This window comes from Magallana gigas, chromosome 10 (assembly GCF_963853765.1).
Source record: "Magallana gigas chromosome 10, xbMagGiga1.1, whole genome shotgun sequence".
NCBI classification, from domain to species: domain Eukaryota; kingdom Metazoa; phylum Mollusca; class Bivalvia; order Ostreida; family Ostreidae; genus Magallana; species Magallana gigas.
The window spans coordinates 36,616,132-36,630,893 of NC_088862.1; the positions used below are offsets into that span (position 1 = coordinate 36,616,132).

At 33.3% G+C, this 14,762-nt stretch overlaps 1 protein-coding gene and 1 long non-coding RNA gene across 20 annotated transcripts in view; both read left to right on the forward strand.

Annotated features, from left to right (window-relative positions):
- The first annotated feature begins 1,387 nt into the window (after positions 1-1,387).
- LOC117690817 (uncharacterized) lies at positions 1,388-7,968 on the forward strand. Its single transcript, XR_010710316.1, has 3 exons — positions 1,388-1,674; positions 2,157-2,345; positions 6,352-7,968. It is a non-coding gene; the product is annotated as an uncharacterized lncRNA (long non-coding RNA).
- An 864-nt stretch (positions 7,969-8,832) lies between these two features.
- Positions 8,833-14,762, forward strand: part of LOC105336169 (A-kinase anchor protein 9) — a 140,423-nt gene continuing 134,493 nt past the window's right edge. For 17 of the 19 annotated variants that reach the window (XM_066072932.1, XM_066072928.1, XM_066072931.1 and 14 more), the window contains exons 1-4: positions 8,834-8,986; positions 12,049-12,183; positions 13,436-13,468; positions 14,280-14,411. In XM_066072932.1, coding sequence (XP_065929004.1) covers positions 8,939-8,986; positions 12,049-12,183; positions 13,436-13,468; positions 14,280-14,411 — 348 coding nt within the window. In that variant the 5' untranslated portion in view covers positions 8,834-8,938. Of the gene's footprint in view, positions 8,987-12,048; positions 12,184-13,435; positions 13,469-14,279; positions 14,412-14,762 lie in introns of all 19 variants that reach the window. The other 2 variants (XM_066072944.1, XM_066072947.1) reach the window with 1 other exon arrangement.

A 14,762-nucleotide genomic window follows, 5' to 3' on the forward strand; every position in this document is an offset into this window, starting at 1 on the left:
GAGAGAGAGAGAGAGAGAGAGAGAGAGAGAGAGAGAGAGAGAGAGAGAGAATTCAAATGAGACATCTACATGTCGTAAGATAATTATATAGACATATCAGAATCTGTAAGTTTTGGGTGAGATAAAAAAAAGAAAAAAACAAAGAGGTAGATATTTGTCTAGTAAGTAAAGCGTTATAATCCAGATAGAGTGGCCAAAAAGGGACGTCTTCAAATTTAAGTATATTGACATCCTTTTGATACGGAAATTGTTTTTGTTTTGAATCATTCATCAAATTTAGGAGATTGCAATAATTATTGCTGTTCAATTAAGAAATACAATTGTTACAATGTAGAAAATGGTTTGTGCTCACGCGATAACCATTGAGACTTAAACAAAAAGATTTCTAAGCCTACGTTTTGCTCTTTTGTAGCTTGATTTAAGGGAAATCAAATACATTTACAAATATTTATACTTACATATAATTAATGATTTTACATTGTTCATATGTTCACAATTGTGTGTATGTAAAATAAATGAGATGGAGATAAGTAAATATTTCCGGAATCAATAAAAATGTTTTCTTCTATAAAATCACGGAGAGAGAGAGAGAGAGATTACATCCTTACAATTATTAGGCTTATAATTCAGATCAATTATATACGTATAAGTCATCAATTATTATTGTATAACGTCTGTCCATCGCTGGAGGTTTTTTTCCACATTATGTCATCTTACTCGTATGACAACTTTCTTCGTTGTTGACTATTTGATCACAAATTTCATTTCTAAGCAATTATGTAAATTTTATATACTTTTATATTGCCTTAAGATCTGATAAAAGATCATTACAAAAGTTGATATTTTTTCGTCGCCTCAAACGCTGACGTCGCCATTTTACTACGAAATGAAACAATTTTTTATGGGTGAAAAAAATGAACATGAACAAGTTTTATCCTCTTTTTAATTTCTTTATTATTTAATTTGAAAAGTACTTTTCGTCACGATATTCATTTCTTTATGCTGATTTTAACTTTTCATTTTTTATTTTCATTATTGAGTGAATAACGCTACTTATCTACGCAATTTTGGGACAATCCTCGTATAACATTGTGAGTTAGTTTTTGATATTAATAAGAAATATTATGTGAACAACCCTGTTAGCGTTGCAAAGTTTTACAAACCCGAGAGTCAAATGTCATGACTTATCTTATGGCTGTATGCTTACAAATTACAAACAGTGTCTATTTGTCCGTTTGTTTGCTTACATGTAAATGTACCTGTCCGTCTCTCTCTCTCTCTCTCTCTCTCTCTCTCTCTCTCTCTCTCTGATATAAAAGTGTGTGACATAAAGTAACATCTCCTCCGTTTACCAAAACACATGAATAAAATGAGAGAGAGAGAGAGAGAGAGAGACTTTGATAGATCGTAAAGCCTGTTACATATCGAAAGAAGACACGTCTGTTGTTCATTGGGAAATAAATCTAGACTGAGTGGTCTAAGGTGCGGCCTAATTAGTGTAGAACGGTTGCCGTGGAGCCATGCTGTGTCGTTTTTGTATTAGAATAAACAGGTCGGTCCGCGCTATAGTATTGTGTCAGATGTTTACAAGCTTTGCATTTCGAGGATGCAAACAACGTATTTGATTACTGCATGTAAACCATGGATGAAGAGGAGAAAAATCATAAGTCAAAGGTACGTTTTTTAATTTTTGAAGTTAAAATATAAAGAGAAAAATAAATAAAATAAAGACTACTTTGAGTACAAATTTTACGTCACGCATAATTTCCTTTTTTTCGAACCAATAAGAACATAATCTAAAGAATTCCATTTATACTAACGATGTGGACGCTGAAAATATGGGTCAAGGAACAGACGATTGTGAAGATTACTTTTGACGTTTCTCTTTTGGATAGCGGGTCATGCCGAGAACAATCCGATTGTGTCAGAACATCGGAAGGCTTCGAAAACCTATCATGCCTGTTGGCAAATAACTCTATAGTTAAATTTGGAATTTCTATTTCATGCAGTGCATTTTTAGGAAAAATATCTCAATAACATTGGTGGTAATCTCGGCATTTCTCTCGGCGATTTGTCAAATACGTCTCCATTGACCATGTTATGAGATGGATCAACATCACTGCCAAATTATTATAATGTTCCTTTTTTCCGTTTAGAAGACTCTTACAAAGCCTCCTCTGTTATGTGCCGTGATTTTCTCGAACACCACGTAAAAGGCTACACGCTCAGACTCGGAAGTTGCTGAGATCATAATCCTACGTTTGAATCAGATGTCACAATCTTATTCAAGCGCCTGTTAATGAATCTACTGGCTGAAAGGATCCATTCAAAAGCATTACCGGAGGGTAGGTTGTCATACACTAAACGTTTATAAAATTTATCCTTTTATATAGTAATGATTATGTTTATAGTCTTCCTTTAAAAAAATCACAATATTGCATCAATATTCGGACATGAAGCTACCGAACTTCGAGCTAGATAAATTCGTCGTAGTCTTCAAAGGTCTGTCAAAGAAACACAAGTACATGTAGAACGGTTTGATTTTCATAAACTAAAAAACCGTTTAGTACAGGCTACATGAAAATTCAGAACATTTTCGCAAATTCGAAAAGAGCACACAGTTAGTTTAATGTGATGCATACCGGTATTTATAATGATATATTTGCCTCTAAGATTATAACACATGTTTTGATGTTGGTGTCTTTTACGGTAGATTGCTTTGTCTATATTTATGAAAGAAATGAATTGCAAATATTATTTGCAAAATTTGTTTTTCATATTTTGATTCATAAAACATGGATCTCGAATCAAACTTTAAAATGCCCTCCCCCCGTCCCCCACAAATTAAGTGTCTTGTTTATATAAACATGTACAACATGAAGTTGGGATAAAGGCAAAACCGTTGTATGGATTAAGTGAGCATAGCTTTTTCTATTTACGTATGACCACTGTTCTCTATCATTTAAATAGTATTGCCATACAGAAAAATGTTATTTATGTAAAGTTTATATACAAAAAACTGCATTTATGTATAAAACTCAACGTCACTGAGGATCCCATATTCTACAATAATGTATGACAGATAATGATCACATGTTAAGTAATTCAAGGTCACTTGAAGTATTAATGAAATTTAGAATTGAACAACATGAATTTACAATCTCCCAGAGCTCTGATGCAAAACAGAGTACTGATTTTGTATGCAACATACAGATCAAGTTTTGTGAGCAGCGATATTCATTTTTTTGTCTGTAAAAATACCAAATATACAAGGCAAATCCCTGTTGAAAATCAAATAAATGAAAAAACATATGTCCAATTATATGAAAGTTGCAATAAAAGAAATATTTTAGAACTTGTAGTATACAATGTCCTTATAGTAAGTAAGTAAAAATATCCCTAAAATAACTACTGGTCTATTAACTAAATTAATAATCTGTCGAAATGAGAAGTTAATTTTTGTCATCCAAACAAATATCGGACTTTTATCTTATTCTTATTCATGTTATTTTAAGTGCCTTGCCCAGATCAGCCGAGATACACACTGCGCATTATCTCATTATTTCATCTAAATTCAAGTTGAACATTGATTTAGATACTTCTTAATATTAACTTAAGTCACAAACTTAAATTGAAATAATTAAGATTAGCTGGACTAGAAAAGAAATAATATTATTTATGCAGACGCCAACTTGAACTTCATAACGATTGTTAATTGTTGAAATTTGTGCTGGGGGATAATCATGACAATAATGTATATCTGGTCATTTTTGCGATAATCAAATAGTCGCTTTTTCGCAACAATTATATTCAAATTTGAATGCTACTGCCTAGTTTTTTTAAATCGTAGAAAATGGCTGACGATAATACAAGAAGTTACAAAATTTTCACGTTTTTTGCAAATTGTGTGACATACGAAGACGGTTGGGATATAAGGTATAAATATAGCTTCGAAAAAATCTCCAATTTAACAGCATGGCTAAAGTTATTCATATGATCGTTTAGGTCGTGTGGCCTCATGTAAATAAAAACGTTGTTTCCCCAGCTTAGTTTTTTTTATAACAAAAAATAAATATGACGTGTACACAAAACAATGAAATTTCATTTCAAATTGCTTTTTATGAATCAAACTTTGCGACATTTTGATGTATAAAGTTAAACGCTAAATTTAGTTAATGCATCAGCTGTTTGTAAAAGTTTTTACATTATAAAATTGTGTCCTATTCAAGATTTGATTTTCATCGAAAAATTGATAACAACTGATAAAGAATCTGTTTGAACTATATTAATTAGGTTTCTGCTGATTTGCGTTAGTTAAGGAAAAAAATATTCTTGACAGTCTCTATGTATTCTGATTATTAAAGTCATCTGTATCCAAATTGACCGCAGCTGAATTGAAATTCAGATTTTATTGATTTACCCAAAATATCTTACTTATTCAATTAGCAACAACTTCTTTTATAAATAGTAAAATGAATTCACAGGCAGTTAACATGTAAATTATGGGATGGAAGTAGTAAAATAAAATCCTGTTTAACAAATGATACGTATTTGATATACTAGATGATAAACATTAAGGGGCTTTGTGTGTTCATCAAGATTTTTTTGTACGTTATACTGTGTCCGAATCTTTCCTTATTTCTTTTCCTTGACTTATGGTTTAAAAATGAAATGAAGTAGCAACTAGTGTGATATTCTGAGGAGTTGACAATGCTTAAAAACTTAAACTGAAATTGATCATATATAATTGTATTCAGTTGATGTACATGTATGTTGCTTAGATTTTTTTTGTTGCATCTGACGGGAAAAAATACAAACTTTTCCGGCTTTCCACTGTTCAATATGCAGTTTAATGATGCAGCTGGAAATATTACCGTTTTTGCGATATCTATTGTATTGAATATGAACCCATAATCGCATAAATACAGCTGTACATGCATTAGGACATTGATTACAGAAGGGAAAGGGGATGAATAGTGGGACGTATCTCTTCTAGATTTTGTTCTTTAGATTAAATGTCACTATTGAGTTTTATCACCATCCCAAATTGAATGTATCAGATAAAAGACTGTTTTTGAGAAGAAGAAAAAATCCCCCACACTCCTGGTGCCCGTTTCACAAAGATTTCCAAAGATGATTCATTAGATAAAACTTAGGTATGCCTAATTTATAACTTAGGAATTTACCGAGGTTTATAATAGCTGTTTCACAAAACTTTCTTAGCGTAGCACAAGTGAATTATCTTAATTAAGATACATTGTAAATCACTTTCATATCATATTGTTAATTCTAAATAAGTACCGGTCATTTATAAATTCTTTTCAATATGACACGATTGTAAACTTTATAAGTGAATATAAAAATGCATTCCCTTATTCACCTAGAAAAAAAATGCGTACATTGAGTGTAAATAGTATAATGTCTAAAAACATATACATGTACTGATATTTTGTATCAAATTTTCAATTTACATGGAAAAAAATCTATATGAAATCTAAACCAGAGAAATTAATAGACGATATATATATAATGTATATTTTTACTTCTAAAGTTTTAGTTTAGAAGTACTAGTAAAGTGAAAAAGGTTTTGATGATGCGTGTAACTTGTTATTTTTGTTCCACTTTAATGTGCTTTGATTTGCGTATTATTCATTTCAGAAGAACATAAACAGTCGTCATGTTAAGTTTGATAAGACATCGATTTACCTTTCTTAAAGTGAAGATATAGCTTAGGAATTTCCTAAGACAAGACTTGAATAGTGAAACGGATAAGTAAAAGACTTAAGAATTTTTTTTTTCACAAAATATACATGTAACTTAGTTAAAATCATGCTTTGTGAAACGGGCCCCTAGGGATAGATTTTGAACCTAAGTTGTCCGATCCAATGTATATGCCCGAAACTTGATGAACCCGCCCTACACTATCTTCTATGATTTTTTGTTAGTTAATCCACGTAAAAAGTTCTCGCTAAATAATTCAATATTATTTTATTTCAAGTATATATTTTTTTTAATGGTACATGTAACTACTACTGACATGAATCCGCCAAAGCATAACCACTACCTCACTTCCATTTATACTATTGCAAAAATGATAGTAGGTTTTCTTTAATTAATTTTACAATAATTACATGTATTGATCAAGCAAAAATGAAATTATAGCTGAAGGACATTTTCTAACACGACTTAAAATACCGAAGGTGTAAGCAGTTACTTCATTATTTTATTAGCCAAATGTTTCATTAGTAAGGATAGAAATGCATTATCACTTTTGATATATGAAACATAGATTTGTTGCCTTGATCGAAGATCTAATTAAAAAGATTGAAAAAAAAAATTATGTATTTTCAGGTCCATATTTTCTTATGCACATGAGGATGTCAATGCATGATCCAGCAACGAGGCTAAAAAACTGAGGAGTAAATGATGCCGAAACGTTCGATGATCCCATTGAGCTACTTCTTAACGTCAACATGATTATTAATTTAATTATGACATTAACACCCTGATGCAAAAAAGTATGTGTGAATTAAGAAAATTTCCTCGTCCACTTCACTACAGGATTACAAACAACGATTAGATAGTGAAAACGTTCTAGATAAGGATGGATGACTCTCCTACATGTAACAAGAAACCCAAAGGAGGTAAACAAACATGGTTTAAGTGCCGCAAAATTCGTAGCATAAGAGGAATACCAAAACTTTTCCCATTACCTTTAACGGCATTTTTGAAGAAAGAAGTTTAATCCACTTGACTGATTCGAAATGGTCAATAAGTTGTCATATTGATTACTACAAATCATCTGTGAAAAAAACTAAGCTATATAAGAACAGTAAGAAACAATGCTGTGAATAGATAGAGCCATTTTTTTCGCATAGGGAGGAAATATGTCAAATGTTTTCTAAATAGTCAACTATTCATGAAAAAGAGACTATACGTGCAGACACAATACAAAACGTGATCATGGATGATGAAAAAGTTACAAGTAAACCCTTTGTTTAAAGCAAGTAATAAAATGTTTCACTACTGTAATTCAAAAATACTTCATGATATTTCAATATTCTTTGAAATTTCTTTCTACACGTCTTTCTCTTTTTTTGATGGCAAAAGGCAATTATGAGTTATGATGATATGTTGATCTTTCTGGTGGATTCACCAACTTTCTGATCTTTTATGTAAACTGAACATAGCATTCATATTGGTGGGCCCACCAATTATGTATTCAATAGCAGCAATAAACTAATTGTTACCGGCAGGGGGTTTCTTTGGTGAATCCACCAACTTTGGAATCTGTTTTTTAATAATTCGTATAACTTGATATGTGGTGGATCAACCAAGTAGGGGTATTTTGAATTTTGTCAATCTTTTTGGTGGCTTCACCAACTTTCTTGTTTTGTATATAAACTGACATGTATTGCGGTGTTTTTGTTTATTGAGTGCCATCGATGAATGTTTAGAAACTTTTGGTGAATGCACCAATTTTGTACTCTATATTTGTTTGTTTAATTCATTTTGGTGGATCCACCAAATATTTGGATACTGAAAGTTTGTATTTAGGTGGAATCACCAATTAAGGTTTCTTTAAAACTGAAATGTTTGATAACATGTGTTGCTCTCATTGCTTTGTTGGTGGGTTCACCAATCTTTGAGTGATATACAAAACTGTATGCGGACAAATTCACAATTGAATTTTGGTGGAACCACCAGGGCACTGTGTAAATGAGATATTTGATGCTGTTTAAAAAAATAGAACCGCCAATATTTTATCATTGGTGGACCCACCAAGTTTATTTGTAAGTGAGATATTCGATGAAATAAGTTGGTGGAGTCACCAATATTTTGACTGTTATTGTGGAATATGAAGGTTTAAAGGTACTGTAAAATGTGCTTTTGTGTTAAAAAGATGGTGGGTTCACCAATTTATGTTGTGTTCAACAACAAAAATGAATAAAATTTATGTTCATTTCTGTTATTGCATTGCGTTCATTTTTCATTTTGCACTGAAAAAAAGAGGACACGAATAGAAAATCCTCTTTCTTAATAGAAACAGTTTTTTGTGATATTTCTTCCCGTACGTAAAAAGTGATAAAATTACAACTTTTTAGAGCGTGTAGATTTAAGACCTGCCTGCAGTTATCCAATCAAAAGCTAGTATGCTTCTGAATCCAACTTCTCAATCTTTCAAGGTAAATTTAGGAACAATAATCTTTCCGCGAGAAAAAGTGGGGGGCTGAACCCTCTATCATACTATGTTTCTAATGGTTAGGTATAACTTTGCAAAAAAAGTGGGGGGTTCCGACGCCTATGTGGTGTATGTGTGTGGGTGGGTGGGGGAACTTATAATATGGTTTATTTTAGCTGCAATAATGTAGCCCGTCCTCTCCCGATTTTTTTTTTTTGATTTTGATTTTTTTTTATTTTATTTTTTTTATTTGGGGAGAATATAAACATCAGATATAAAGAAGTCGGAGAGGCCGGGCTACATCATTGCAGCTAGGTTTATTGCCTGACGTCATCGAACAAGGTTTAAGTCGAACGATATTTTGGGCGAACGATAATTAGAGCGAAGGGACCTAGAGCGAACGGACTATAAGGCGAACATGTGGATATAGGGCGAACGCACCTGATACCGGGGGGGGGGGGGGGGGTAATCAGACCATCCGTCCCAGATATTGACTCTGTAAGATTTTTTTTTTCAAAAGTCATGATCATTGTTGATCAGAGAAGCATTTCATTACGAATGATATTTATCAGTCAAACGGGAATCACATACATGTATATGTATTACATTCTCTTTCTTGACTTTATCAACTTCCCTTCCGGATACCTATCCAGATTATTCGTATTTTAGATGCACCGAGCGACACCTGACGGGAAAATTAATCATGGCCGCTAAAACTTCGTCTACAACTTAGCAAACAGAAACAAGTTGATAAAAATGGAGGATGACGAGAGAACGCAGAAACTAAAAGCAGGAAAGCAAAAGGTGCAGCAAGTTTATCTTACAGAGGTTTTTATGTACTTGTTTCTTTGACGAAATGCGAATAATTCCGTTATGTTGATTCCGGGACAATGCAATGTGTACAGCGTGGCGATAATCGGACCCGATGTATCCTACATCCATGATTCGTTGGAAGTCTGACTATGTCAGTGTTTAAGAAAAATATGCATTAATTCAATTTCATCAATCGGAGTGTTGTCATTGAGAAATACGTTCTTTTTAGTCTTTTCGTATGGTGATGATGGAAGTAGTGAGAACTCGATGTTGTAACAGCCATACCTACTCACTGTTTACAGAACAGACCGTAGAAAGAATAATCTTACCGTGATTAGGTCACACTTAGGTCACAGTAAGAATTGCTCCCATATATTTGTAATTTAGCAGCTGCGAAACAGATCTGCTTTGGGTCAATTGAAGTCTGTTAAAAATAAATCTGCCGGGGAAAAACACATTTTAATGCATTACAAACCGTTTTGAACATGTCCACAAAATATCCATTTAATTGGTTGTACCAAGGCATTTTATTAATATACATGTACACGTTTGAATCTGCCTGCCATTTTGTCAGAAATTGCACTCAGAATATCTCAGATATTATCATTAACATGGCAACCTTAAACAGCGAATTTTCAAACATGATGTTAAAAGTGTCAGTGATTTCATGGCAAAAACAGTAAATGAGGTAAAATGGGATTATAAACGAGCAACATAAATAGAAACCGTGCTTTTCAGTCGTCCTTGCAGTACTGTCGTTGTGGACGTAGCAGTGGTCACCCCGTCAACAGACATTCAGACACAGGGTTCAAATAATATTTTCGAACCCAGGGGCCATGTGGACTCCCAACTTTTCAGGTTATACAAGCCCACAATAATTTTTAGGGGCCCACTGATATTCACAATGAAATTAGTTTATAATATAAAAATATAGAGAATAAAAATTGTTATGTGCCAGTATTAATTTAAATAAAATCCAATATATTGAATTGAATTTTTTTATGTATTCATAAATTTTATAGATTAAATGTTTTGTAATTGTGTTAGCTAAATGACAAATAAAATCATTCTCTGTTTTTCTGTGCGTTGTGGAAGTATTGGTCCAACGCTTTTACCCAATTACAACCATTATGTAAAGGATCTTATTGTTTTAGGATAACTGTAAACAAACAGTTTTATGATTATTTTAGCATTAATTTGGCAAATTTATTAACTAATTACAAGTTACCAATAGGGATGGGACGATCCACCGATGCACCGGTGCATCGCGGTATTTATTTTGACGATATTTGGATCGATACATTTACCATTAATACAACGATACCTTACCGAACTTTTTTTATTTTTCAAAAATATCAGAGCTTCATATATCGGCTATTTTTTGTCTGCGCGCCTAATATGAAAGTACAAAGATGGCGGAAAACCTCGTAAAGTTGTCAAAACTGTTAGGAAGCTAAATATGGAGTGTGGAAAACTTTTGGAGTACTTGTTTAATACTAGTGTACACGAGACTAAAGTAATTTGTAAATTGTGCAACGCTCATTATGAATATAACAAAATAACTTTGGACATGCAGTAATACATCAGCAGGTTGAATAAATTTTAAACTTTTATTCATGTTTTCATTTAATTGCAATGTATCGTGATATGTATCGTATCGCATCTCATGTATCGTGATATGTACCGAATCGGCTCAGTACAGTATCGTCCCAGCCCTAGTTACCAACTAATTTTAATATCAACACTAAAAGAAAGAAACATTGGTTGCACAGTATGTGGTTGCATGACCCGTATGTTATAACCCCTAAAGATAAGACAGTTATTAATCACAACAGGGGTTAACTGAGGCTGTGAAAACTGAAAACATCTTCAGAATTAGATAAATATCATTTGATTCCTTTGGGGTTAATTTAAACCACTGTGAACTCGTAAAACAAGGCAACTTCAGCTTCTCTTTCAGAGGAAATTCTGGTGAAGTGAAGTACTGATCAAAAAACGACTATTTTGCCCAGGGTGGTCCTCGAGTCAATAAATTTTACACTCGCCATGTGGGCAAAATAATTCTTCGAGTAATAGTCTACAAGAGTAAAAATTACTCGCATTTGCGAGTGGGCAAGTGGTTATTTGCAACCCTGCATCGTTGTTAAGAATGGCCTGACGCAAGAGCGACATCGGCAACAAACCTGACATTTAAAACATAACAATACAGAAACACATGTCATTTAAACAATAAAATGCTTTCTTTGGTGATTCATTCGGGATATGAAGGTAGCGACATTGCAGAAAAAAACATAACCGCATTAGCGGGTTATGTAAATTTTTTCTGCATTGATCGCTACCTTCATAACCCGAATGAATCATCAAAGAAAGCATTTTATTCTTCATATTAACATCTTTCTTTTAGCTAATTGATAAATTGATTACATGAAAAGTAAGTAAAATTCACTAAATTACTATCAATGTACGTAAGTACGTTAGCTAAAAGAAACGGCCAAATCGCCTCCTGTGAGACTTTGAGTCTGACATCATCATGATTATTTCGTGCAGTCCGTGATTTTTTCTAGGTAGCTGTAGGTTTGGACTAATCAATAAACAGGGCGTGTCTATATTTGTCCTGGCAGTTTCTTATCAGTTTCAGCAGCTGTAGATTTTGACCAATCGATAAACGGGGCGTGTAGATTTCAGTCTGGCTGTTTCTATAGAGCAATGAATTAACTATAGGTTTCCGTAAGAAATAGAGGGAATAATACTTTGTAGAATGATGTAAATATACAGTTATGAATACAGTCACAACACAAGACGCAATGATTATTATAGATAAAATATAAATCATCCACAATTACAGTATAGGCTTCCATATGGTGACTGTCCAAAAGTCTACTTTGAGCCCTGTATCAATACCTATTCATAGAATGTATTACTAACAATAATTTATTGCAATTGTATACATAATTTAATTATATTTTGTATTGAATGTGATAGAGATATTGCAATAAGCTGTTATGCTTTCTTATGTGATAGAGATATTGCATTAAGCTGTTATGTCTTTTCAGTTAGCAGAGTTCCAGAAGAAACGAAAGAAGAAGACACACTTACCAAAAGATGCCGGGGAAGAAGAACCAGTTACCGTGGTGACACACCAAAGCGAGGCTTCGTTGTCTAGTTCAGGAGATGTATCTTTTTCTGATGTAAGAATCTGATCCAAACTCATTGTTATTTCAACAACATATACTTCCTTTGGTGATTCATGTGGGATATGAAGGTGGCGGCAGTGCAGAAAAAATACATAATCTGGGTTAGCGAGTTATGTAATTTTTCTGCACTGATTGCTACCCAAGCAGATTTTGATATACCGGTATCACTATTATTTTTCTGACTGTTATGAACTCTGTAAAGTATAATCTGAATTTGGTATTCCTGATTCGGAAGAGCAGCATCAAGGAATTAAATGCTGAAGTGTAGAATAAGGAATCTTCTGTTAAGTTTCCCAATGTTAAACTTGACTTGTATACCTGTATACATACTTAGGGACCCCCCCCCCCCCCCCCCCCACACTCAAATACAATCCCCAAACTATTCATATGGAGAATATCCATTTATTATGCCTCCCTTTGAAGAAGGCATATTGCTTTGCTGCTGTCGGTTGGTCCACCAACAGTTTCCGTTCATTTTCTTCGCAGAGGATAAACATATTGAAATGAAATTTGGTATACAGGTTTATCTTGATAATATCTAGATCAAGTTCGATTTTGGGTATGATCAAGCAATTTTCAACAGAGTTGTGCCCCCTTGGATGTAGAAAAATTCCAATTATTTGCAGTTTCTGTTCATTTTCTTCGAAGAGGATGCACATATTGAAATGAAATTTAATATGCAGGTTTATCATAATATTTAGGTCAAGTTCGATTTTGGATATGATAGAGCAATTTTCGACAGAGCTCTGCCCTTTGGATGTAGAAAAATTCCAAATATTTGCAGTTTCCGTTCATTTTCTTTGCGTAGGATGCACATATTGAAATGAAATTTGGTATAAAAGTTTATCATAATAATATCTAGATCAAGTTTAATTTTGGGTACATTCAAGCATTTTTTGTCAGAGTTATGTGCCTTGGCCTTAGAAAAATTCCAATTATTTGTAGTTTCCGTTCATTTTCTTCGCAGATGTTTCCAAGGGAGGGGGCATAAGTGTTTTACAAACAGCTCTTGTTTATTTCAGTAATTTTCAGTTTATAAAGACCTTGTTATTTGCTTTTGACAAATATGGTAGAGTTATTTAAAAAAAAACCCCAAACATAACATTTATAATGATTTCATGGAAAAAAAAAATTCTGCAACATTTGATATAAGGGACCATTAATTGAAAACGATTGTAAACAATGATGTGCCATTGATTACTTATTTGTTGTTGAAATGCTGTTATTGAAATCCGTTTGTTTTTAGAGCGACCAGGGAATGACTGAGACAGCACCTGACGTAAGTACTTTGTGGACTTATTTCTCTGTATAATGGGGTATGTTAAAAGGAAAGAGCTTACGACAAAGATTGCTAATTGAATGCAAGAAATATTTTTGCTTATTATTAAAATTTTACCACAAAGCAGATGTGTAAAAACTGTAATTAAAGCCTTTCATAAAAGTTCAACATCCATAATGTGGACAGCTTGATGATGAGAACTATTCCATGGTGTAGAACATTCCATAATGAGGACTGTTTCATGGTGTAGAACATTCCGTAATGTGGACTGTTCCATGGTGTAAAACATTCCACAATGTGGACTGTTCCATGGTGTAAAACATTCCATGACTGGGATTTATCAGCCTATTTTGGGAAATGCCATTTTTTGGGAATTGGGAAAATTTTATTGACCATTTGATGAAATTGGGAATTTCATATCTTGAATTTGAGGTATGGTCCACATAGACCTCTGAATTTTGACAACCAAATAGCTAGACTTTTATATAGAATCTAACTGCATTATACAGATATGTATATATATCTAAGATTTCTACATTTAGGATTAGAACATTTAGTCTTTTTTTAAATAAACATCTTCAAAGAAGTACACAAGTTATCAACATCCCCTTTTAAAATGCAAAAATGCATTGAAAGTAATATCCCTAATGCTTACTATTACTTAAGCATCGATCTAGTAATGTATAAATAATATGATACATTCACAGTAAACCACAAATTACAATGTTTTTAGAAAAACAGAGGAAATTCGGATTAAAAGTTGGTGATGTTTACCGAGTGTTTTAAAACTTATTTTCTTATTTGACTGCAGCTTTGTACAGAGCTGTACGCGGCCTATGACAGAATCGAGGAACTGGAGGAAAGCCTCACAGGAAAACAGCTTGCCCTGGACAAGGTCATCTCAGAAAACGACCAGCTTCAGCGCAAAATACAGGAGTCCAAGGTAAATCATCCATAACAGCTACAGACAGTAAAGTAACACTGGAAAAAACGCTCGCCTGTCTTTACTGTTATTTACTGCTATAACCAATAACCCCCCCCTTCATGATGAAAGCTAAATTGTAAGATGAATTTGAGAGACTTACTTTACTGCTATAACCAATAAACCCCCCCCCCCCCCCATGATGAAAGCTAAATAGTAAAATGAATATGAGAGACTTCCTTTACTGCTATAACTAATAATCCCCCCCCTTCCATGATGAAAGCTAAATTTTAAGATGAATATAAGAGACTACCTTTACTGCTATAACCAATACTCTCAATACCTCGAAGTCGCCGTGTATCTCCAAGCGCT